This window comes from Mobula birostris, chromosome 1 (genome assembly GCF_030028105.1).
Source record: "Mobula birostris isolate sMobBir1 chromosome 1, sMobBir1.hap1, whole genome shotgun sequence".
Classification (NCBI taxonomy): Eukaryota; Metazoa; Chordata; class Chondrichthyes; order Myliobatiformes; family Myliobatidae; genus Mobula; species Mobula birostris.
Genome location: NC_092370.1, coordinates 197990018 through 198017805, shown reverse-complemented (window position 1 = coordinate 198017805; position 27788 = coordinate 197990018). Strand labels below are relative to the sequence as shown.

Below are 27788 nucleotides of genomic sequence, written 5' to 3'. Positions count from 1 at the left end.
GTTCTGAAAGCAAATTATATGAAGTAGAATCTGGACTACAGTTTGCATATGGTTCTCCAGTATTGAAGAGACCACATTGTGAACGTGGAATGTAGCACATCAGATTGGACAAGGTGCAGGAGAATTACTGCTTTACCAGGAAAGACTGTTTGGGTGTCTGTATGGAGGAAAGGAAGAGGTGAAAGGACAGGTGTGGAAGCTGTGTGGGAGCATGTCATGATTGAGGAGTTGCTGTTGGGACCAGAATAACAGAGCAGAAAATAGTTAACTGTCTCGTCAAAATGTTGCCAGGGAGGAGGTGGGCAGATATGTTCGGTGATGGAATCTTGAAGCTAACAGAAATTGTGAAGGATGATTTGTTGAATGTTGAGATTGTAGGCTGGAAATTGAAGACCAGGGGAGTGATCCTAACTCTGTCCAGAAGAGATGGTCAGGTCAGAGGTATGGGAGGTGGATGAGATGTAACTAGGATCTCTTTCAACTCTGGTAGGGGAAAAGCAGTGGTTTATCAAAGAGGAAAAGATTTAATCATCAGAGCAAATATAGCAGTGAGGGGAGAACAGAGAGAATGGAATGAAGCCCTACTAGAGGAGGGGTGAGAAGAAGAATAGTCTAGTTAGCTGAGAGTATGTAGGCTGGTGTTTATCATTGGCCTGTCCCTGATATGATGACAGAGAAATCAGAAAGGGAAGGAAAGCATCATACGTATCATGTTAAAATGAAATCACGGTGAAAAACGGCAGAAAAAGTGATGAAATTTGAGTTCTACCTGAATACAGGAAATCACACCAGTGCCTTTTAATGCTCCAGTTGTGTGTAAGAGAACTCAAAAGGAATAAAACAAAAATCTGTCCCACATAAAGTCTGGCTGAGCTTGGGTCCATCACAGTCTCCAAAACTACACCTTACATTTGGAAGAATTGGGCAGAGTTGATAGAACAGCTGTTCAACAAGTGTGAAACAGAATACTAACACAATGCCAGATGGAAAATGACAATCTAGGCCTATGGTTTAAATATAAAACTCATTTTTCTAATAAGCCAAGTTATATGTGGTAAGTATTATATAACTTATATTTAATAATTAAGTAACTTGTTATTTCTGATATTTCCACTAAATAGGGCTGTTAGTTATGCAATGAATCACACTAAAAATTAGTTCTCCTAAATTTGAGAATATTGTAGTCTGAAAAATACGAACAGTGAGACATAGCCTTATTTACAACAACTCCTGGAATCCGTGGCCTTTTTCATAGATTTAACAGTGCAGAGAAACAAAAGGAGAAGGATAAACAATAATTAAATGTGTTACTAATTCATGAACTACTTGACAATGACTGTTTAAAGTCATCATTTTACTAGAAATCTGCCCTGTTCAGTAACTTCAATACACCAATGCTCCAGCATGTTGTTGTTCTGCCTTCCAAATTCGTTCCATTGACTTCAATGGAACTAGTTCTGGATGCAAAGTACAGTGTATTTGTCCGACCTCATAGTTCCCTACCAGCCAAGGTTGAAATACCAGGCACATGCCTCTCAGTAGCGTCATCTCCAAAAGCATGTACAGAATTTAAGTAACAAAATATAAAAACTGCAGTTTTGAAATTACAGCAACCAAGCAATTATTAGATATAACAACATCAACACGTAACATTTGGTTATGTCAGTTCTTCAGAATAAATTTATAGTGAACTCCAAGGGAGGCTGTTGCTGTGAAACAAGTATCTAATAAACAAGGCTTTACAGTATATCACAAATAATTTTAGCAATCTTAATTATTTTTCAACACTTAAAAGAAAACAGAAAGCTAGTAGCATGTAGTAGTGACATGCTGCACCTCCAATTCCAGTGCAGCTTCATGTAGTTGTATAACATCAAAGATTCATTTCAAACTTAAAATTCATCTTCCGAACTATCAGCTAGTAGCATCACATGGTCTTGCATGCTGGTGAAATCTCTCGGCTGCAATTTCAAACAAAGACAATTATAGTACTTTGAGTTACTATATCTGTATGATATTTGAATCTTACAAGAACTTATAGTTAACACAGCATTTATGTCTACAGGACTGGGAGAGGCTCACGATACAGCTATTAGACCTGCTGCCTCACAGTTCCAGTAACCCAGGTTCAATACTGACCTCCGTTGCTGTCTGCATGGAGACTGCATGCTATCCGTGTGACTGCATGTGTTCCCGTTTCTTCTCACATCGCAAACACACCTCATAATACCAATAATGCGGAGCAGGGGATCACAGAGTGAGATGGAGATGATTTCTCGTGGACTTTACAGGCCAGGTTTAAAAAGCAACCAGCACTTTTGGGACTTGTCTGTGGAGTGGGAGATCGCAGAATGGGTCTGCAGAGCACCTAATGGTGTCCCCGATGAGTCAATCAGCAAGAAGTGCACCCAATTTCAATCCTTAGTGACAAGATCAAGGAACCAGATCTGGAGCTGGAGGTACTCAGGGCCGTCCAGAAGGGTGAAAACCTCAGAGATGAGACTTTTACTGAGGTGGTCACACCTAGAGTGCAGGCTTCAGGTAGTAGATGGGTGACCACCAGGAGAAGTAAGGGGTGTAGGTAGTCAGTGTAGGGTTTACTGTGACCATACCCCTCATCAACAAATATATCCCTTTGGATACCACTGGTGGGGGATGACCTACCAGGTACAGCAGCAGCCAGGCCAGCGGCACTTTGGCCGGATGTAAGGCTCAGTAGAGAAGGTTAAAATCAGGTACAGCGATAGTAATGGGAGTCTTAATAGTTGGGGGGGGGGAGCGGAAGCGAACAGGAGATTCTGTGACCAAGAAAGGGAAGCCAGGATGTTGTGTTGCCTCCTAGGTGTTAAGGTCAAGGATGTCTCAGAGCGATTGTGAAATATTCTCAATTAGGGAGGGTGAGCAAACAGAGGTCATGGTGCACATTGGCACCAATGATATAGGTAGAAAGATGGAAGAGATTCCACTCAGTGAGTATAGGGAGTTAGGGAAGAGGGTGAAGAGTAGGATCTTCAAGGTGGTAATCTCTGGTTTACACCAAGAGTCACGTGTTAGTCAGGGCAGGAGTAGGATGATAATACAGATGAATGAGTGGCTGAGGAACAGATATAGGAAGCAGGGTTTCAAGTTCTTGGATAATTTTAACTTTTTCTGGGGCAGTGGTAACCTGTACAAGAGGGACGAGTTGCGTTAACCTGGAGAACCAATATCCTGGCTGAGATGTTCACTAATGCTACTCGGGGGGGGGGGGGGGGGGGGTGTCTAAATTAGTTTGGCAGCGGGATGGGAACCAGAATACAAGGTCAGAAAGTGGAGAGGTGGAGAGAAAGGTAGTTATCAGAACCATTAAAAAAAGTATGCAGGAGCAAAGCAGTAGTGCTAAGAGTATTATGGGTAAAGGTGATAAACATGGAACTATGATGTTGTGGCTATTGTGGAGACTTGGTTGAAAGAGGGATAGAAATGGATGCTTAATGTCCCAGCATTTCAATGTTTTAGAAAATATAGAGAGGGAAGTAAAAGTGATGTTGTACGGCTAATCAGAGACACTATCACAGCTGCACTCAGAAAGGACGTAATGGAAGGTCCATCCACATGGGTAGAATTTAAAAATAGGAAGAGTGCAATCACTCTAATGGGATTGTACTACAGACCCCTCCCCTCCCCTTCCAAAAGCCACCGGGACATTGTAGAATAAATATGCAGGCAGATTAAGAAACGATGTAAAAACAAAAGATTGTTGTCATGGGGGACTTCAACGTCCCCAGTATAAACTGGTGCCTTCTTAGTGCAAGAGGTCTAGATGGGGCATCCAGGAAGGTTTTTTAAATCAATATGTAGATAGTCCAACAAGAGGAGGAGCTGTACTGGAGTTGGTGTTGGGTAAGGAGCTTGGGCAGGTGACTGACCTTTCAGTGGATGAACAGTTAGGGAACAGTGACCATAACTCCTTAAGTTTTAAGATAGCTATAGATGAGGATAAATATGGATCTTGCAGGAGAGTATTAAATTGGAGCTGGGCAAATTATGAGAGCATTAGGCAGGAACTAGGGAGAGATCACTGGGAACAGCTGTTTTTGGGCAAGTCCACATCCAACATGTGGCGGGTGTTTAAAGACATAGAGTACAAAATGGGTATGTCCTAGTGAGAAGGAAGAACAAGGATGGCAAGGTAAGAGAACCTTGGATGTCGAGGGAGATAATGAAATTAGTCAAGAAGAAAAAGGAGAAGTATGCGAATCTTAGGAAGCTGGAAGAGGATTATGAAGAAGCCAGAAAAGAACTCAAGAAGGGGAATTAGGAAGCCAGAAAGGGGCTGTGAAAAGTCTTTGGCAAGTAGGATGAAAGACATCCCCAAGGCATTCCATATATACATCAAGAGCAAGAGGATAACTAGGGAGAGGGTAGAACCACTCATGAATAAAGGGGTGAACATTTGCTTGGATGAGGACGACGTGGGTGAGGTCCTTAATAAGAAACTTACATCATTATTTAACAAGGAGGGGGACGTGGCGGACAAGGAGATCAGTGCTGAGCATATTGATAAGCGAGGGCATTTTGAGGTAAAGGAGGAAATTGTGTTAGATCACTCAATTTTTTTGACGAGGTGCAGGGGTGATTGATGAAGGTACAGCTGTGGATGTTGTCTACATGGACTTTAGTAAAGCATTTGACAAGGTCCCTCATGAGAGGCTCATCCAGAAGATTAAGGTGCATGGGATCCATGGTGAATTGGCTGTTTGGACTCAGAACTGTCTTGCCCATGGAAGACAGAGGGTGGTGTTCAAAGGGACTTATTCTAGAGGGAGGTCTGTGGTTAGTGGTGTTTCACAGGGATCTGTACTGCTACTTCTGCTGATTATGATATATATAAATGACCTGGATGAAAATGTAGATGGATGGCTGAGTAAGTTTGCAGATGATATGAAGATAGTGTAGAAGACTGGCAAAGAATACAATGGGATATAGATCAATTGCAGATATGGGCGGAGAAATGTCAGGTGGAGTTTAACCTGGCCAAATGTGAAATATGGCACCTTGGTAGACCAAATGCAAAGAGATAGTACATAGTTAAGGGCAGTTAAGATCATAGTTAAGATCCTTAACAGTGTTGATAAGCAGTGTGATCTTGGGGTCCAAGTTCACAGCTCCCTGAAAGTAACTACAGAGGTCAATAGGGTAGTTGGCTTTATTAGTCAAAGTACTGAGTTAGGAAGTTATGTTGCAGCTTTATAAAACTCCAGTTAGGCCACATCTGGAGTATTGCATACAGTTCTAGTCGAAGGATCCCAAGGCTTTGGAGAGGGTGTAGTTAAAATGGTGCCAAGTGGCTGCCTCTTCGAGCTTATCAGCGAGAAACAGCTTAATTCATCTCTTTAGTATCTCGCTTTTCAAGGTGATTGGGGTTCTATCGAGGTCCTGATCTGTAAGTGGCATTCAAACTGCGTTTTTATTTAATGGCAGATGAGTTCCCATTCCTGGAGTAGGCTGGGTGACCGTTTTCCCATGTTCTCCAGGCGCAGCTTGGAAGATGGCAACTCTGGTGTGCAGCCCTGTGGACGACAGATTCCTGGCTGGTGTTCCCAACTGAGGTGTTGTGGGAGAACAAACATCAGGATTTCGCTGCGGTGGAGGTATGGAAAAGTGATGTGGCAGACTGTAACATCATAACAGCGACTGTCAGTCTCCCCTTTCACTGTGAAAAAGGGTAATATCTTTGTGTTCCTTGTTAGTGTGTTGGAGGCCAGATTAAATATGCATTTCTCAATAAAAATATTAGGGAGGCACATGCAGGAGCTCATGATTACCCTTCCAAAAGCTCTTTGTCATCATTATGCACCGTGTCATGATGTGGCCGATCACGACCATGATTGTTCTTGGAAATTTTTTCTACGGGAGTAGTTTGCCACTGCCTTCTTGTGCACCTTTACAAGACAGGTAACGCCAGCCATTACCAATACTCTTCAGAGATTGTTTGCCTGGGGTCAGTGGTCACATAACCATGACTTGTACTAATACACCAGCTGCTCATATGACCATCCATCACATGCTCCTATGGCTTCGTGTGACCCTGATCAAGCTAAACAGGTGCCACACCTTGCCCAAGGGTGATTTGCAGGCTAGCGGAGGGAAGGAGTGTCTTGCTCCACCTTTGGTAGAGACGTATTTCCACACTGACACATTTCCAAAAGATATTAATCTTAAATTACTGCACAATCCATAGATTCTGCTGGATGGAAAAATATGAGCAGCCCCTGCAGTTTTTCAGTGTCTGGGGCTGTGGATTCAGCTGGCAATACAAGCACAAAATATTGGCCACAAGTTTTCTCTGGTACGAAGATTCCAATTGTTGTTTTAGAATTTTAACGTAACTGAAAATGTTCAACATACATAGTTTAACTTGTAATATAATCTATTGAACTTGAAGTTAAAATTCTTAAAACAAAATTCTCTTGACAGATATGTAAGCCACCATATTATGTTAATTTAAATGTTAGTGGCTAAATTTCAAGGAATTAAAATAGGTAGAGAATAAATCATGTACATTACTCAACTTCATACCAGCACTACAGCAGAAATTCTGATGTTGCATTACCAGCAACTGTAAGAGTGAACAATGAAGGCAACGGTAAGCAACTTATTGAAAACTGATGCACACCAGTAGACCAGACAAAACTGATCTACCTGAAAATATATACGGAACAGCCTTGTATACCTCTCTGCATACATGATTACACAGAAAACTTGATGAACTAAGTTTTGATCAGAATCAGAATCAGGTTTATTATCACTGGCATGTGACGTGAACTTTGTTAACTTAGCAGTTCAATGCAACACATAATCTAGTAGAGAGAGAAAATAATAATAATAAATAAAATAAAACATAATAAATAAACAAGTAAATCAATTACATATATTGAATAGATTTTTTTAAAATGTGCAAAAACAGAAATACTGTATATTAAAAAAAAAGTGAGGTTGTGTCCAAAGATTCAATGTCCATTTAGGAATCGGATGGCAGAGGGAAAGAAGCTGTTCTTGAATCGCTGAGCATGTGCCTTCAGGCTTCTGTACCTCCTACCTGATGGTAACAGTGAGAAAAGGGCATGCCCTGGGTGCTGGAGGTCCTTAAAAATGGACCCTGCCTTTCTGAGACACCACTCCCTAAAGATGTCCTGGGTACTTTGTAGGCTAGTACCCAAGATGGAGCTGACTAGATTTACAACCTTCTGCAGCTTCTTTCGGTCCTGTGCAGTAGCTCCTCCATACCAGACAGTGATGCAGCCTGTCAGAATGCTCTCCACGGCACAACTATAGAAGTTTTTGAGTGTATCTGTTGACATGACAAATCTCTTCAAACTCCTACTAAAGTATAGCTGCTGTCTTGCCTTCTTTATGACTACATCAATATGTTGGGACTAGGTTAGATCCTCAGAGATCTTGGCGGGGTGGAAATATGTCTCTACCAAAGGTGGTGCAAGACACTCCTCCCCTCTGTTAGTCTGCAAACCACCCTTAGGCAAGGTGTAGCACCTGCTTAGCCTGATCAGGGTCACAAGAAGCCATAGGAGCATGTGATGGATGGTCATATGAGCAGCTGGTGTATTAGCACAAGTCCTGGGTATGCGACCACTGACTCCAGGCAAACATTCTCTGAAGAGTATTGAATTGTTACATTTCTCCAATTATGCTGACTTAATTTCGGTTTTAAAAAATAAGCTTTCATTACATAATAAAACACTTAATTGTCCTTACGTTTAACTTGGCAAACCTAAGTTTTAACTACAACAATAGTGGTGTGCTATAACATATCATCAAGCCCCTGTACCTTGGGACAGACACAGTTGTTTCCCATCTCTCTATTGTTGAACTTTGGCAATGGTTCCCAGTTACCACATCAGCACAAACAACATCCTGTTTGACTAGTTAGTAACCCTTTCTAATTCTACCCCCACGACAGCAAGACAAAGCAAAAAAACATCTTTCCAGTGAGGCGAAATACTACTGAAGAATAATAATTACTGGAATGAATGAAAGACAATCAAGAAGAGAACACAAAGGTACAATGTGATGAATATCTTCTTGCGGCAGTAATGCTCTGAGTAGCTTTTTTTTATCCATTTGAAATCCATTTAAACTAAGACTCCTTAGTTTAACACTTCAGCTGAAAGATGTCTCCTCTGACACTGCATCCCTGCTTTGGTAAAACACCGAATTATCAGCCTGGATTGGGGCCAGATCTTTCTGACAGCTGCCAGTGCTTCCACCTGCTCTTAGATGTGGTAACTGGGAACCAAAGTTCAACAATAGAGAGATGGGAAACGTCTGTGTCTGTCCCAAAGGACAGAGGCTTGATGATTATGTTATAGCATACCACTATTGATGTGGTTAAAACTTAGGTTTGCTGAGTTGGACTGTGTGTAACCCTGTAGCATCTGGCGACCCTGTGATATCTGTCTTAGAGGCTGACATCAGAACATCTTCCACCATCTTGCAAGGCTTTTAGCAGTTGAATACAACTTAATGGCTTGTTAGGCCACTTGAGGGTGTTTAAGAGTCAACCACATTGCTGTGGGTCTGGAGTCACATATAGGCCACACCAGGTAAGGATGACGGGATTCCTCCAACTAAAGGACGTGAGTGAACCAGATGGGTTTTACAACAGTCAGCATGGTTTCATGGTCACTGACTTCAAATTCACCATCTGCCATGGAGGGATTCGAACTCATGTCCCCAGCATATGACTGGGTCTCTGGATTACTGATCCAGTGGTAATTACCACTACACCAAATCTCCCCCAAGGCATTAGCAGGGGACTGAAAATCTGTGCAAACCAACTTTCGGGAGTGTTCAAGGTCATCTTCAATCTCTCCCTGCTGCAGTCAGAGGTTCCCACCTGCTTCAAAAGGGCGATATTCATACCAGGAAGAGAAGGGTGAGGTACCTCAACAACAATTGCCCAGTTGCACTCACATCTACTGTGATGAAGTGCTTTGAGGGGTTAATAACGATCAGAATCAACTCCTGCCGAAGCAGGGATCTGGAGCCACTGCAATTTGGCGATCAGCACAATGCAATCTCACTGGCTCTTTACTCTGTCTTAGATCACCTGGACAATAACAATACTGTACCTACGTAAGGCTGCTGTTTACTGATTACAGCTCTGTGTTCAACACCATCGTACCCTCAATACTAATCAACAAGCTCCAAATCTTGGGCCTCTGTAGCTCTCTCTGCAATCGGATCCTTGACTTCCTCATTGGCCAGATCAGAAATAACATCTCCTCACCGTTGCGACTCAAGAATGTGTGCTTAGCCTACTTCTCTGCTCTCTCCACACCCATGACAGTGTGGATAGACACTCCTCAAATGCTATCTATAGATTCGCCTATGTCACAACGATTCTGGGCAGAATTTCAGATGGTGATAAGGAAGCGGACAGAAATGAACGAGGTCAACCAAATGAGTGGTGTCCCAACAACAACTTCGTGAGTCCAACGAATTTGTTTGTGGACTTCAGGAAGGGGAAATTGAGGGAACACACACCAGTCCTCATTGAGGGATCATCAGTGGAAAGAGTAAACAGTTTCATGTTCCTGGGTGTCAACATGTCTGAAGATCTATCATGTGTGCAAAATAATGACAAAATTACTCAGAAGGAATAGCAGTGGCAATGTTTCATTAGGAGTTTGAAGAGACTTGGTATGTCACCAAAGACTTGCAAAATTTCCACTGATGTACCGTGGAGAGCATTCTAGCCTGCTGCATCACCATCCGGTATGGGGGTAGGAGCCATGCAAAAGATCAGAAAAATCTGCTGGAAGTTGAAAACTCAGCCAGCTCCACCATAGGCACAAGCCTCCACAACATAAAGGGCATCTTCAAAATGCAATGCCTCAAAAAGGCAGCATCTGTCATTAAGGATCCCCATCACACAGGACATGCCCTCTTTTCATTGCTACCATCAAGGAGCATACACAGGGGCCTGAAGACACACAAGAAAAGTTTTGGAACAGCTTCTTCCCCTCTGCCATCAGATTTCTGAATGAACAACGAACACATGAAGTCTACCTCACTATTTTGTTTCTTTTTTGCTCTCTTATTGTGCTACTTATTTAATTTAATTATATATAAAATACATACATACACAAACATACACACATATATAATTAAACTAAATTATATATATACATATTTATTGTAATTTATAGTTTTTAAATTATATACAGTATTGCTGTCACAAAACAAGAAATTACATGACATACGCTAGTGATATTAAACCTGATTCTGATTCTGAATAAATGACACAACCCTCAAGAGCGTTGAAATACAGGGATTCTGAGGGCACATGCCAATTTTTCCCTGAAATTGTCAACACAAGTAGATAGGGTGGTAGGCTTTGGAGTGAGTAGAAAAAAACAGTTCACCAGTTTGTTCCTCAGATTAGAGAGTATTAGCTACAAGGAGAGGTTAGACAAACCTGGGTTGCTTTCTTCTGAAGCATCAGATGCTGAGGAGTGACCTGAGAGAAGTACTGTATATGAAATGATGACAGTTATAAATAGGTGAATGGAATGCACTGCCAGGAGAAGTCATGGAAACAGATATGATAGCAACATCAAAGAGGTATTTAGACAGAGACATGAACATGAAGAAAATGGGGGTGTGGGGAGGGGGGGGAATTATAGTCTCGTGCAGGTAGATAGCATTAGTTTCTCTTGGTATCGAGATTGGTACAGATGGACCAAAGGGCCTGTTCTAGAGCTGTACTGTCCTATCTTTTATGTTCTATGTTTAATGAAGCAATGGAGAAGGCAGCTTTTCTGAAGTTCATGGCATTACATTGAGATCTGCCTTTTATATCTTGAAACAGATTGATTTAAATGGGTTTTATAGAACTATAGACTAAGAGACGTAGTTAAGCATTAAGTTATGTAAGTTAAGTATTTGTTTTTAGATAATGCTTTTTAGCTTTTAATATTATTCTTAATTATCATTGAATTTAAGAACTTTTAATGCTTCACAGCTTTTACAGTCAGCAAGGATGGAGTTAGGAATTACCTTAGATCAAAGATTATGGGACAGACTAGCTAAGAACGTGCCCCTAGAGTCCTGCAAAACTACCTTTCCCCATCTGTCTCAACAACTTAGAAGACAGCTAACTGGCAAGTCAGTTGTTAGTGTTTACAAATTCAGCAGAGAGCTGGAAAAGGAGATGGCAAAGAAACGATAGAGAAAGTGTTACAGGTCGTGCATGACACTTATAGCAGATGAACTTCAGAGATTTTATTCCAGTTGTGTAATTTGTGGGTGGCAGGGTAGAGGTACATCTCTACCAAAGGAGCTGTAAGGTGCTTCTGCCCTCCAGTAGCCTGCAGATCAACCTTGGGCAAGGTGTAGCACCTGCTTGGCCCCCCAACCCCCGATCAGGGTCCCGTGAGGTCATGGGAGCAAGTGGTAGATGGCGACCACTGACACCAGGCAGACAATCACTGTAGAACATCGATCATGTCTGGGGTCACCCTTCCTGTAAAGACACTGCCCAGGGGGAGGGAATGGCAAACCACTTCTATAGAAAAATTTGCCAAGAACAATCTGCATCACCTTGATCACCCACATCATACGACACAGCACATGATGATGATGTGTAAATTGCTGTATCAATATGCACTGAGATGAGAATAAGAGGACATCAGCCACTGAGGCAGTGCCTTAGAAATAAGCACAAACTACAGATAGCGTCAGAAGAATCTTAAAACGGAACACAAAAGCTGACCCATGAGGGAGGATAGGCTCTCTGTACTGAATTGGGGAAAGATTAAAAATTTTGTGTGGCTCAAAACAAAAGAGATAAAATGGGAATTTTGTTAAGATCCACGCCGCGCCCATCTATTTTGTAGTTGGTCTGATTTTCTGCTGGATAACTCAATATTTCTACCATTTGTGATGGAAATAAATGATCCAAATAATAATCAGTGCTCAAATCCAAGTAAGACTGTGAGGGGATCTGAACTATTGCACCATGTAGGTGAATATGCAGTGCAGATTTACTCCCACCAAACCCTAGGATTTACCTTTGTTTCACGCCTTTTAAAAACATTTTTCCTCTTTCGATTCATCACCTTAAGACTATAGAGAGCCCCAAGGATGAAGAGAGCTCCAGCCACACCAACAGCTACAGGCACCAACATCCCTGACATATATCCTGCCTGCAAAACATGCATGATAAACATTAGTGACAACTTCATCTTAGAAAGAGATACTTTTTCTGAATTACATTCAAATTTTATGAAAAGTATAATATGTCAATTCTCAAAAGCAGATTGGCATATATTTTGTGGGAGAAATAATGATGAACATGTGAAATAAGAGAGGAAGCAGGCAAATGGTCTCCAAAAATACAATGCCATTTAATAAGATCAAAGCCGATCTCATCCTTGATCTTTTCTCAATTGCATTGCCAGATCTGTGAAACACTTGATTCACTGTTGTCTAGAAGTCTCTGTCTCAGGTGTGATTATATTATCACAACTCTCAAAAGTAGACCTATCCAAAGATACACAACCATCTGTGAGAAAAGATTCTTCTCCTCCTTGGTTTTAAATAGTTGAAGCCTAATCCTGAGACCATGCTGAAATTGTAGGTTTGCATTTCAGGAAAACAACTTTACGAACATCTATCTTATCAAGCTCCCTTAGAGTTTTATGTTTCATTCTTCTTCTATGCTCTAGACTGTAGAGGCACGTTCTGCTCATATTCAATCTGTCTTCATATTTAATAATAACATACAATATAACTTAAATAATTTTTACTATTCTTCATATCAAAGGGATAATATCAAATTTTCCCACATTATTTTCCAACTGCTATCTTTCTGTCTTCTCCTCTTACCCAAATATATGCCTGCACCAACCCGCTCTCCTAGACTTTAGACATCGTCCTCCAACTAACATGATCGTTAATCACAGCCACAGATGGATCACTTTTCCAAAGGATACTTCATTCCTAAAAAGAATGTATATGTTTTATGAATTATGAGGTTTGTTGTTCAGTCGTTAATTTGTGTTCAACTCTTCGTGACCCCATGGACCACAGGGTTCATAGGTTTTTCATGGCAAGATACGGAAGTAGATTACGAGGCCTTTCTTCCGTGCAGATACTGCTGCTGCCCAGGTTGGGACCCAACTGGGTTTGAATTCAGGATCATCTGCTTTGAGGTCCAGTGCTGATGCCATTACACCACCATTATGAGGTAGCTGGTCCAATATATACCACTACCTAGAGCAGCAGATTTAAAAAATGAGTGGGGCTGTTGAGACTTTCTGCAGAGTTTGAGATCGTTTGGGTTGTTAGGCACTTGGCAAGGGCCAATCAAAAGAAGTTAGGTTTAAGATGAGTGGCCATAGTGCAAGTGGGACAGAGTTAGAGTGGGGAACTAAGGCTTTGGCTCAGGAAGTTTTGGCAAGAAGAGGCGGAGGCTAGAGTGAGGTTTTTGTCAAGTTTCTCCTTTTTCTTTATTAGTGCCTAACTAGAATATTGAGAACGAATCCCAGGTCAGTGATGTGCTCCTCATGCAAGATGTGGAAGATCTAGGAGACCTCCTCTCTCCCTGATTAGTATATATGTAAGAAGTACATCTGGTGCTGTTCTTTACAGGCCATTTTAGCAAACTGGAGCTGGATCTGGATGACCTGTGGCTCATTCGTGATTGAGCTATGTGGATTCAGAATTGGTTTGCCCACAGGAGGCAGAGGATGATAGTACATGGAGCATATTCTGCTGGGAGTTCCGAAATTAGTTTTGCTCCACAGGAATCTGTTCTGGGATCCCTGCTCTTTGTGATCTTTATAAATGACAGATGAGGAAGCGGAAGGGTGGCTTAGTAAGTTTTCAGATGACACAGAGATTGGTGGTGTTGTGGATAGTGCAGACGGTTATCGTAGGTTACAACAGGATGCAGAGATGAGCTGAGAAGTAGCAGATGGACTTCAATCCGAAATAGTGTGAAGTGACACGCACACTTTGGAAAATCAATCTTAAAAGTAGAATACAAGGATAATGCCAGGATTCATAGCAGTGTGGAGGAACAGAGGGATCTTGGGGTACATGTCCTTAGTCCCTCAAAGCTGCCGCACAAGTTGGTAGGATGGTTGAGAAGGCATATAGTGTGTTGGCCTTTGTTAGTCAGGGGAATGAGCTCATGAGCCACAAGGTAATGTTGCAGCTCTATAAAACTCTGGACAACACTTGGAACATTGTATTCAGTTCTGGTCCCCCGATTATAGGAAGGACGTGGAAGCTTTAGAGAGAATGCAGAGGAGATTTACCAGATTTTGCCTCGATTAGAGAGCATTATGAGGATAGGTTGATCGAGCTAGGGCTTTTCTCTTTAGAGCAAAGGAAGATAAGAGGTAACTTGATCGATGTGTACCAAAGGATAAAAGGCATAGATAGAGTGGATGGCCAGAGACTTTTTCCCAGGGCAGAAAAGGCTAATATGAAAGGACATCATTGTAAAGTATTTGAAGGAAAGTATAGGAGGAATGTCAGAGGTAGGTCTTTCACACTGAGAGTGATAGGTGCATGCAGTATTCTGCGCACCACATCAAGGAGGTATTGGATTGTGTAGTGGAAGAGAGAGTTCAAAAGAAGTGAGCAGGGCAGTTCAGATATTCTGCGTGCTATAATTCCTGAGGAAACATTGGATTGTGTATACTTAGGTGCTTTTCAAGGGTCAACAAAAATTGAGTCCTGAAGAAGGTTCTTGGCCCAAAACATTGACTGTTTATTCATCTCCATAGATGTTGCTTGACCTGCTGAGTTCCTCCAGCACTTGGTGTGTATTGCATCTGCGGAATTTCTCATGTTTATGATTTCCCAACAAAAACTGTTTGATTTAAATGGAGCGGCCATTGTGTGAGTGGGCCAGTGTTACAGTGGAGCGTTCGGACTTTGGATTATAGAAGCTTCCATGAGGAGAGGTGTAGGGTGTAGGCAGATTTTTTTCATTTAATTTTTCTTTCTTCATTCTTATTGCAGTTCGAGCAGTGGGGATGCGAGGCAGAATAGTGAAATACTCTTCTTGCAGGATGTGGGGAGGCAGGGAGACCTCCAGTGTCCCTGGCAACTACACCTGCAAGAGGTACAAGAGGGAGCTTCTTTCAGACTCTGTTAAGGAACTGGAGCCGGAATTCCAGATCATTTGGGAGGCTGAGGGGTTAATCAACAGGACATAAAGGGAAGTCGTTACACACAAAGTTCAGGACAAGGGCTCAGGAGGGGGAAAGGGTACAGGTAGCCAGTGCAGAGTACCCCTGTGGCCATTCCCCTCAACAACAGGTATACCGCTTTGGATACTGTTGGTGGGGATCTTCTAACAGAGGAAAGCCACAATGGCTGGGTCTCTGGCACTGAGTTAGGTAGAAAGCTGAAAAGAAGGGCCTCTGAGTAAATCTCTGGATTGCTGCCTATACAATGCACCAGAGAGGGTGAGAATAGGATGCATGGCTGAGGAATTGGTGCAGGGGACAGGGTTTTAGATTTATAGATCATTAGGATCCATTCAAAAAGGGTGTGTTACACCTTAACCCAAGAAGGACAGATATCATTGCTGGCAGGTCTGCTAGAGCTGTTGGGGAGGGTTTGAACTAATTTGGCAGGGGGATGGGAACCGGAGTGATAGGCCTGACAATGAGGCAGTAGATACAGCGTGCAGTGAGACTTTCAGGAAGGACAGGCAGATGATAGGACAAAATTTCAGTCAGTGGGATGAGTTAACGTGTAACACGAGCATAATTTTTGAATGCACATAGTATACAGAATAAGGTAGATAATTTTATAGCACAATTAGACATTGCCAGATGTGACATTGTGGGCATTCACTGAGTTGTGGCTGAAAGATCATAGTTGGGAGCTTAGCATCTAACTTAGTATCAAAAGGACAAGCAGGTAGGAAGAGGGGCGGGTGGCCCTGTTGAATCAAATCCTTAAACAAAGGTGACGTAGGATCGAAAGATATAGAACCCTTGTAGATAGAATTAAGATACTGCAAGAGTAAAAAGATTCCATGGGAGGTGTATACTGGTATTCGAATAGTAGCTGGAATGTGGGATACTAATTACAATGGTATATATAGTAGAAAAGGCATGTAAAAAGGTCAATGTTACAATAGTGATGATGGATTTCAATATGCTTGTAGATACGGAAAATCAAATTGGAGCTAGATCCCAAGAGATGGAATTTATAGAATGTCTATAAGATAGCTTTTTAGAGCAGCTTGTGATTGAGCCTACTAAAGGAAAGGCATGGGGTGTTGTGTAATGAATCAGATTTGATTAGAGAGCTTAAGGTAAAGGAACCCTTAGGAGACAGTGATCATAATGTGATAGAATTTACCCTGCAGTTTGAAAGGAAGAAACTAAAGTAAGGTGTATCAGTATTATTGTGGAGAAAAATAAATTACAGAGGCATGAGAGAGGAGCTGGCCAAAGCTGATTGGAACAGGACACCAGCAGGAATGATTGCAGAGCAGCAATGGCTGGAGTTTCAAAGGGCAAGTCAGAAGGCACAGGGTAAATACATCCCAAGGAAGTAGTATTCTAAAGGGAGGATGATGTAACTGTGCTGACAGAGGAAATCAAAGACAGTATATAATATAGCAAAGATTAGTGGGAAGTTAGAGAATTGGAAAGTTTTTAAAAAGCAGCAGAAGACAACTAAAAAAGTCATACAGAGAGAAAATATGAAATATGAAATATGCCATACAAAGAGTAAAGTGAGGTGAGAATGGATATCGGACCACTGGAAAATGATGCTAATGGGGGACTAATGGTAGTGGTAATGGTAGTAAAGGGGGACAAAGAAATGGTGGAGGGACTTAATAAGTATATTGCATCAGCCTTTACTGTGGAAGGCACTAGCAGTATGCCAGAAATTCGAGAGAGTGTTAGGGCAGAAATAAGTGCAGTTACTATTACTAAGGAGAAGGCACTTGGAACCTGAAAGGTCAGAAGGTTTATAAGTCACCTGGACAGGTTGCACTACACTTGAGGGTCGTGAAAGTGGTAGCTGAAGAGTTTGTAAAGGGATTAGTAATGATCGTTCAAGAATCACTAGATTCTGGAATGGTTCTGGAGAACCGGAAATTGCAGTTTAAGCAGGGAGAGGCAGAAGAAAGGAAATCATAGGCCAGTTAACCTGACTCCAGTGGTTGGGAAGACGTTAGACTTCATTATTGAGGATGAGGTTTGGAGGTAATTGGAGGCACATAATAAAATATGCTGAAGTCAGCAATGTTTCCTTAAGGGGAAATCTTGCCTGACAAATCTGTTGGAATTCTTTGAGGAAATAACAAGCAAAGATAGATAAAGAAGAGTCTGTGGATGTGGTGTACTTCGATTTTCAGAAGGCCTTTGACATGAGGCTGCTCAAGAAGATAAGGGCATATGGTATTGCATGAAAGATATTAGCATGGATAGAAGATTGGCTGGGTGGCAGCAGAATAAAGGGGGCCTGTACTTGTTGGCCGCTGATGACTAGTGGTGTTCCACAGGCATAATTCTTTTCACATTATCATCAATGATTTGGATGACGGAATTGATGGCTTTGTGGCCAAACTTGCGGATGATGTGAAGAAAGGTGGAGTGGCAGGTAGTCTTGAGGAAGCAGGGAGCTTGCAGAAAGACTTGAACAGTTTGGGAGAATGGGCAAAGAAGTGGCAGAAGAATATAGTGTACGGAATTATATGGTCATGCACTTTGGCAGGAAAAAAAGCGTAGGCCTGTGGTTCCCAAAGTGTACGATATCACCCCCTGAGGACAGTGTGAGTTTCTAAGGGTGCAATAAAGATAAAGGGGGCACTCAGTAGCAAGAGGGGGCATAGCTGAGAGATTACAGGTTTATTGTAGGAAATCACTTACTATAAGCATTTGATCCTCAGTGCCTCATAATGGATTACAATGATCACGTGATCACTTCAACTCTTGCAAACCCACTATTCTCTTAGATTTTGCTCAAAGCATGTTATAGTTGTTGAAAAGCAATGTGACAATTTTGTATTTAGCATATCATGAATAATCTGGATTGAAGAGTTTGTGCTATTTCCGGGCATCTTAAGTGACAACACTCTGATAAAGCAAGCAAAAACTGGCTTATTTTCAATAACTTTGTGAAAACTTTCAGAAATGAACAGCACTTCACGTGAAATGTCTGAGACATATTATGCAACATACTTTTGACAACAGGATTTGTTCTGCTGTTGGACGAGTCAGTTTAGCCAGGCAATGAATTTTTGCTTCATGGTTAAGTTTGATTCATAAAAGATGGGTCACGAGTTTTTACTTGCATGGACTAGAAACAGATGTGAAGGGATAGTCTATATTTTGGGTTGTTGAGCAATATCTTAAAGAGAAAGGCATTCCACTCACTAACATTCTTGCTGGTGTAACAGATGAGGCACCATGGACATCACCGTGGGGTTATTACTTCCTTGAAAAAAGCTGTATCTTATCGTTCACCGTGTAATTCACAGACAATATCTTGTCGCAATAAAACTAAGTGGTCAGCTGTGCACATCATTAAATACTGTTATCACAGCAGTAAATAAAATCAAGTCCCATACTCTGAATTCCTGACTATTTGGAGAGCTTTGTATTGAGAATGATGAACTTTTTGAACACTTGCTGATGCACACAGAAGTCAGATGGCTCTCAAAAGGAAACTGCCTGAAACATTTTTATGCAATTTTTGAAACTGTGATATAATTCTTTGAACACTCAAATGCTTCATTTGTAATCAACTCAATTTGAGTAATCAACTCAAGAATATTAGGCACGATGTTGCTTATTTATCAGAATTATTTGCAAAGTTTAATGAAATCAATATTCAATTGCAAGGAAATAATGTGAATCTTATCAAAGTCAAATCAGTCATCTCCACACTTCTTTCCAAGTTAACCCTATTTAAGTGTAACATTGACCTTCGTGATCTTTTCCAATTTCTGAGCCTCTCTGAGTTGGAAGAGAAAGAAAGAATACCAGATGATAACCTTCAAGTACAGTATACTGTGCCCATCTGGGTGATCTGAATAAGGGCATGTCAAAGAAATTCCAGGATCTCCTCTTGATCCAGATTCCAGATTAGGTAATATATCCATTACTGAACACTTGTAATGAGGAATTAACAGGAGGACAGGAGGAAGAGCTAACCTTCTTACAAAACAACTTCGAGCTGAAACCAAAGTTCAGTAGGTCATTATCAAGACTTATTGTTGCAGAAAGAAATCTCTGAATGCTATCCTGCACTGTGGAATAAGATCAAGATGTTCTTTATTGCCTTTCCAATATCATATTTACTGGTATGTGGTTTCAGTGCATTTGCCCAACTTCTTTCAAAGCAAAAAAATAAATTGCAAATTACTGAAGGTAGGGATCTGAAACACCTTCCAACATTCATCCTGATGTTGAGAAGCAGCTATCACTGCACCAAAACCATCCATTTCATTGAATAGTGAAAAAGCAATGAAGTAGTACATGGTTAGACTATTAATATACACTCTAAAATTGTTTTACTGTAATTAAATAAAGAAATAATTTTATTTATAGCTTTAAATAGATTTAATAAATTTTGCAATCAGTTGTCATTGCTTTGAATTTGCAGTTTCCATTCTCTTTCACTGTGCACCTATATCAAAATTCGTTATGGTTTTTATGTAATATCCTGAAAGGGAGAGGGAGATGCTGGGGTGTGGTCTCGGAGCCAAGGGGGTGGTAACCCAATAAAGCTTGGGAACCACTTATGTTGACAACTTTCTAAATAGGGAGAAAATTCAAAAATCAGAGGTGCAAAGAGACTTGGAAGTCCTCCTGCAAGATTTCCTAAGGGTTCACTTGCAGGTTGAGTTGATGGTAAAGAAGGCAAATGCAATGCAGTGTTTGTTTTGAGAGGACTAGAATAAGGATGTAAGGCTGAGGCTTTAGAAGGCACTGGTCAGAATGTACTTGGAGTATTGTAAGCAGTTTTAAGCCCCTTATCTGAGAAAAGATGTGCTGGCATTGGAGAGGGTCCAGAGGAGGTTCACAACAATTATTCCAGCAATGAAAGGGTTAACATATGGAGACCATTTTATGGTTCTGGATCTGTACTCGCTGGAGTTTAGAAGAATGGGGGGGGGTGAAGAATCTCATTGAAATCTATCAGATATTGAAAGGCCAAGACAGAGTGGCTATAAAGAGGATGTTTCCTTTTGTGGGGGAGTCTAGACCCCAGAGGGCATAGCCTCAGAGTAGAGGGATGTCCATTTAAAACAGAAATGAGAAGGAATTTCTTTAGTCAGAGGATAGTCATTCTGTGGAATTCATTGCCACAGACAGCTACGGTGCCAAGTTCTTGATTAGTCAGGATGTCAACTGTTTATGGGATAAAGCAAGATAATGGAGTTGAGAGGGATAATAAATAAGCTATGATGGAATAGTAGATCAAACTCAATGGGCTGAATGGCCTAATTCTGCCCCTGTGTCTTATGGTCTTATGGATTATGCTGTCAAGGATAGTGGTAGAAGCAGATATAGTAGGGACATTTTAGAGACTCTTAGCTAGGGATATGGACAAAAGAAAAACGGAGGGCTTTTGGGAGGGACGGGTGTGATTAATCTTAGAGTAGATTAAAAGTTTGGCACAACGTTGTGGGACGAAGGGCCTGCGCTGTGCAGTAATGTTCCATGTTCCCTGTTCTACGTTACGTACCTACCAAACATTGTTACCTCGCATGCCTATTGGGTCACCTCTACTTTCACAATACCAATGGAATGTGAAATTCTTGCTCTTCCTCAATCTTCCCCAGAAAATTCTTCACTATGTAATCACTGATTAATCTATTCTCATAACACATTAAAATTGGCTGCTCCATGACTAAATCCATGGGAAGGTGAGGCAATTGAATATGGTAATCAGAAAGCTTTAAGATATCAACATTTTGGCATGAGATTCCATACAGAAGAGTATGAATTTTCAGCACATGCCCAACAGGTGCATAGCAAAATGATACTGCACTTTGGAGCATGTACATCTGATCGGAAGTGAATGCTATACGGCAACTTGCAATGTTGAAAAAAGATTGATTTGAACAAAGCAGCCTCAAATAGATAGAGCATAATAAAGTAGGAAACACTTTGGTATTGAATCAAAACACAGAGCATGTCTGTCCAATACTACTTACTTTATTTTTTATTTTCTCTAGCCAGCTTCTAACTGCAAAAAGATATAAGAAAATATTTGTGTTAGAAAGAACAAGTAATCTTTTGATACAAACATGAAATAATTTAATTGAGCCAAAGCTTACTAAATAATTAATTAAATACACCACTATGTCATAGAATTGAAGCAGATGTAGCAAGACCAATGGCAAAATATTAATCCTGGCAAATAGATACTGTAGTTTGCATTCAATTATGAGTTCTATGAAGTCGAATCTGTCAGTAGTCTTGTGTAGACTATCACTTTCTAGTAAAGTGTGTTTTGCAATCTGCATTTATAATCCAACAGAATTACAGGTAGATTCCAGTCTCATCTAATAAATCAAATCATGAAATTTAATGCAATATATAAGTAGTCAAATTTATTCCTTTTCAATTTCTTACTCCACTGAAGCAACAATGAGATTTCCAACAAAGCCAATTCATGCTATTCTAAACAGGTTTCAGATTCATTGTTGCTCATTTATTTGTCCATACATAAAGTCTGGAAATAACAGGGACATAATGCTTCCCTGAACCATTGGCAGGAGATTGATATGGGAATAATTAGAATCTAATGCATATGTAGGAAATCTGATGGACAACTTAGGTCTAATGGTGGTGGTATTCAAGTGCTAAATTCAACAGCAGTAAAGGTTAAGAAATATTCTATTACCTATTGCAATACTCTCTACAGTGAAAATGGTTATTGCAATGGGAATAATTACAATGCAAAATGATACATTTCAATGGCATTGCCTGCTGTGCTGAACTTTCAGCTCCTGAACAGAGATACCATAACTGTGATTTCATTTATAATAATGGTTCTAAGTATGGTTTTCAATTGGTCTTGTGCACACTGAGCATGAATAATAAGGCATCAGAAACAACTATCCTTAATGAGCCCATAAATGACTCTGCTGCCAGATCTACAACATGAATATTTTTTCACCATCTGTACCAGTGAACATTGGCACTGAGTTCATAATCACCAAAGGGTTCCATAAGGATGGAGTTATAATGTGTGCCATTTTGATGATGAGTAACCCAAAAATTCAAGGATACAGAATAGATTAAATATTAATTTTATTAGCACCATCATTTCTTTGTTTCATCAGAAAATAATTTACCCTGTAGGTACACAGTTATAATGTAAATGTGCATAAGATTCCAGAACAAATTTAGTATGTGATTATAGTGACGTCATTTAAGATCAGGAGAGGCAACTGATTTTGAGGATTTCCAGCATCTTATGTGTTTATGATTTCAAGGGCGGTCTATCATGAGGAGAGAGAACGCTCTGTACATTAGAGTTTCAAAGAACAAGAGATCAAGCTGAAACTCACAAAAAACAGGCTGAGTGCAGGGAAAGATGTTTCCCCTTGTTGTACAGTCACATTCTCTGGATATGGCCTAAGACAGTTGGTTTGGGATGAGGAAAAATTTCTTTACTTCAGGCTAGTGAACCTGTGGAATTCTCACTGCAGAGGCTGTGGGGGCCAAGTTGTGGAATATATTTAACATTATGGTAGATCCTTTTCTAGATACAAAATTTCAAAGGTTATGTAATGTAGCACGTGTATTGTATTGCGATAGAGCATTAGCAATAATTATATGAAATGTTGGAGATGGCCTGAAGGATGATTGGCCTTCTCCTGCTCTTGATTTTAGGTGTTGGATCTGGACACAAAACATCAGATGTTCTACCACTGATGGGGCCCTCATCCGCATCTTCTCCATTTCCCAAACAACCATGTTCACTCAATCTTCCAGCGCCTTAACAGGGATAGAGTTCCTCTCCTTCTTTACAATACCACCCATGAGCCTCTGCACCCAACCCATCAATCTCCACAACTTCTGCCACCTTCAATGAGATCCTACTACCAAACACATCTTTACTTCCCCCCACCTCACTCTGCGGTTTTTGCAGACATCACTCCTGCCGTGATTTCTGTGATCATTCATCCCTCTCCATTAACCTCTCTCTTGACACTTATCCCTGGAAGCGAGAGAAATGTTACACCTGTCTATTCACCTCCTCTGTCACCTCCATTCTAGGCCCAATCAGTCCTTCCAGGTGAGGTAACACCTGAAAATCTATTTGGGTCCTCTATTGTATCCAGTGCTCCCAATCCAGCCTTCTCTACATTGATGAGACCTAACATAATTTGGGGACCATCTTGTCGAGCACCTCTGCTCCACCAAAAGCAGAATTTCCCAGTAGCCAAACATTTTAACTCTTATCTGGCATGGGTGGAGGAGTAACAGCTCATATTCCATCTGGGTAGCCTCCAACCTGATGGCACGAACATCGATTTCTCCTTCCAGTAATTTTTTTTCTGTTTTTGTTCCTCTTCTCCTCCCCCTTCCCTCTTCTATTCATCACTCTGGCTTCTTACCTCTTCTCCTCACCTGCCTATCACCTCCCCTTGATGCCCCTCCTCCTACCTTTTATCCCATGGTCCATTCTCCTCTCCTATCAGATTCCTTCTTCTCCAGTCCTTACCTTTCCCACTCACCTGACTTCACCTATCACCTTCTAGTTTGTCCTCCTTCCCCTCCCTGCATCTTTTAATTGTGGCACCTTTTCCCCCTTCCCTTCCAATCCCGATGAAGGGTCTCAGCTTGAAATGTCGACTCTATTCCTCTCCTCAGATGCTGCCCAACCTGCTGAATTCCTCCAGCATCTTGTGCGTGTTGCATCAGATGTTGCTTGTCATTTGTCAGTCAAGATTCAGTTAAAAAAAACAGAAAATGCTCTCTCTCCTAATCTTAACTGAATCAGTATTACTCTTTACCCAACAAAAGGGTGGCCTAATTGTAATCATTCTGGGAATTACCATGGCATAAACAGCACAGGAATAGATCATTTGACCCAGCTAATCCGCACTGATATTTATACCCTAACCAAAGTCAACAAATCAGACAGCATCTGTGATAAGAGATAAACAGTTAACATATCAGGTCTGAGATCTTTTATCATGAAACCAAATGCATTTAGACTCGACTCCTCACTTTACAATATACTGTACACCTCAGATTGACTATCTGAAATGCACTGGTGGCAAAACACCTGATAACAACCTTCAGAAAAGAAGGAGATAAATAGCTGAAAGGATTATATCCAGGACTAAAGAGTAAAAAGGGAATGAAAGTAACTGGACAGCCCTTTCAAAAAGCACAACATACTGACTTGCTGTCTTCTACGCTGCATCATTGTATGTTTGAATGTTGCCACCATGTGCAGCTTTCTGGTATGAATGGGAGTAGGGGTGTCAGGAACAAAGATTCAGATACTCAACAAAAAATATTTTATAGGATTTTTAATATTCTGTTTTAATTGACCAAATGTACATCTGGATTCCCTGAAATTATTCATTCCTAGTGGGAAAGATTTACAGGCACTTTCTACTTCTATTTCTTAGTTGAAAATATTTCAAATCATTGAGTGAGTATGATGTCTTTAAGGAATATAGAACCATGTAGATACTTGCCCAATGAACAGAAATAATGGCTGCTAAATATTGTAATTAATAACCGTGTACTAGCTCTTCCATATAATACTTCACAGTGCTCGTCCCTTGAGCTCACAAAAAAATTTAAGATTGAAGATTCAAGGTTATTTATTGTCACCCATCAGTACATGAGAGTAAAGGAAAATGAAATGATTCTAACTCCAGATCTAGTGCAGCGTTAAAAATACAAGCATAAAGAACATGATTAAGAAAAAAGAAAAGTACAATAAATATAAATATAAAAGAAATCATATAAAACAAAATGTACAAGTAACTGTTAGACTGTGGCCTTATATACATAAGATTAGCTCATATATATAGACCGTATGTACATAAAGTGACAGTAGGTGCAGGAGTATCTGTACACAAGATGACTGAGAGGAAATGATACAGTGACTCTGAACAAGAGCAACTCTTGTAGGTAGCAGCCAGACATATGATCACACAGTAGAACAGTGACTATATCAGTGTCAGAATATAGGTCAAATTCAAATTTTTAAAATATTGATCATGTATCTTAGCAACTTTCTAATGTTAACTCTTTGGTAATGAGGGATGTGCCATTTAAAAATATGAGAACGTCCTTTGGTCGTGGCCCATCAGAAGCAAATTTTGTGCCTTTACCTGCATTCCCTGTCTAATTATTTTTAGTTAGGTTTATCTGCACGTTTGTTACTAGCTTCCAGAGAAGACCTGCACTCTTGGGAGATACCCAGCCGCAGGAGGGAAAGTGAGTAAATATTACCAGCACAGGTACCTGCTACGGAAGAATATTGTTAATGCCTTCTGAAACAGCAGAAAAAAAGAGAAAAGGGGGACTATATTTTTTAAACACAATACTTATTCAATTTCACCACAACAAATAATAGTCCTGTTTTGCCTTTAAAATGTAAAGCATCCCTCCCACAAATCTAGAGAAAAAAAATTATGAATTACCTTGCAATAAACTAACGCATTGATTTAAATTGAAGCATTAATTAATGAGTCTGCATTGGCATCTCTGTGACACTACAAGAAATGGACAATTATATGTATGTAATAGTGACTGAGAAAGAGAGAGCTGTCAAAAATGAATGGAATGAAGATCATCAGCAAAAATAACCAGAACATCGAATAAATGAGCCAGTGTAACAAGATGTACAAAAAACCAGTAGTGTCTTATGGACATCCTTCTTATTTCCCCCGCCATCTCTGTCCTTTAAGAATCATGGCTCTGCAAGCACCAAACAGAGCTGTAGGATCAATGCCTCAAAGTGCTGCTAACACTGCACTCTGCTGAGAAAAAATATCACCTCCCTGAAAGGGTTCAAATCCAATCCACTTAATGCAAAGTTTTCTTATATGGACGGTCACCATGGATTCACCCATCGACAGAGGTAGTGCAGGAGCAATTACAACAAATAGAATTCTGTGGCTTCTGTTTAAATAAAGCACATTCTGAGCATTGTGCAAGGTGCTAGCCAAGGCAATAGTTAATGCTTTCCCACCTGTAACCACCAATATTTATTTGACATTTAGTTAATGTGCTGCTCATGATTATCTTATAGTCTTTCTTCCACCTCTCCTTCCCCTTTATAGTCGGATCTATACAAATCTGCTGAATCGTGGTTTTCAGATCCATATTAAGTGAAATTGATTTTCATTTGGCTTAATTTCCAAAGTGCTTATCCATCATTAAATGCTCCTGACTGGTTAAATACGGTGCTAAATCCCACAATAAACTGCTTGGCTGCTTAGTCTACCTCTCACAAACCCAGCGTTATTGGCATGTTTATTGTGTGTCTATTTCAGGTAACTAACACAGGGAGGTGTCTTCAAACCACCAGCATGATCTGGTCAACTAAGATATAATTTGAGGTATCAGAAAAATATAATACATGTCTTGCACAGTTATGTACTGAGGTACATAAGGTCATTGGAAATGTTTGGGAAATGCAGGATCAAATTTTAGAACATATTGGAATTAGCTCACAGGAAAGCCAGAAGTAACAGCAGCATGTCTCTGCCTGGCTTTTCAACACAGCCACATCTATATTGGTGGTGCTTCCCCACTAGTGAGCAGAGGGGGTATTGAACTGAATTGAATTAACTTTATTTCTTACATCCTTCGCATACATGAAGAGTAAAAATCTTTACGTTACATCTCCATCTAAATGAGTAATGTGCAATTTATAGTCATTTGTAATAAATAGTATGTACAACAGGACAGTCAGTATAACATAGAAATACAATTGTGTCAGTGTGAATTAATCAGTCTGATGGCCTGGTGGAAGAAGTTGTCCTGGAGCCTGTTGGTCCTGGCTTTTATGCTGTGGTGCTGTTTCCCAGCTGGTAGCAGCTGCAACAGTCTGTGGTTGGGGTGACTGGGGTCCACAATGATCCTTTGGGCCCTTTTTATACACCTCTCTTTGTAAATGTCCTGAATAGTGGGAAGTTCACATCTACAGATGCACTGGGCTGCCCGCACCACTCTCTGCAGAGCCCTGTAATTGAGGGAAGTACAGTTCCCATACCAGGCAGTGATGCAGCCAATCAGGATGCTCTCAACTGTGCCCTTGAAGAAAGTTCTTAGGATTTGGGGGCCCATACCAAACTTCTTCAACCACCTGAGGTGAAGGAAGCACTGTTGTGACTTTTTCACCACACAGCTGATGTGTACAGACCACGTGAGATCCTCGGTGATGTGTATGCCGAGGAACTTAAAGCTGTTCAACCTCTCAACCCCAAATCCATTGGTGTCAATAGGGGTTAGCCTGTCCCCATTCCTCCCGTAGTCCACAACCAGTTCCTTTGTTTTTGCGCCATTAAGGGAGAGGTTGTTCTCTTGACACGGTTGTTTTAATGGGACACTCTAAACACACAATTTGATTAGAGTTCAGAACACAATGGAAACAATTGCAGATTGTCTCCTCGCATATGATGCCAGGTTTGTAAGGGAATATAGGGAGATATTCCTCAGTATACACATGTCAGCGCCATCACAGCACACTCTGAAGAAGACCTCCAACGTATCCTGAATGTCTTTTCCAAGACATATAGAGCC

The 27788-nt window shown here is 40.7% G+C and overlaps 1 protein-coding gene across 1 annotated transcript in view; it reads right to left on the bottom strand.

Moving 5' to 3' along the window:
* Positions 1–1883: 1883 nt before the first annotated feature.
* LOC140211272 (uncharacterized) overlaps positions 1884–27788 on the bottom strand; it is a 119394-nt gene continuing 93489 nt past the window's right edge. Inside the window, exons 6-8 of the mRNA XM_072281005.1 lie at positions 21215–21246; positions 12075–12209; positions 1884–1961 (exon numbers count right to left, since the gene is read on the bottom strand). Coding sequence (XP_072137106.1) covers positions 1893–1961; positions 12075–12209; positions 21215–21246 — 236 coding nt within the window. The 3' untranslated portion in view covers positions 1884–1892. The remainder of the gene's footprint in view (positions 1962–12074; positions 12210–21214; positions 21247–27788) is intronic.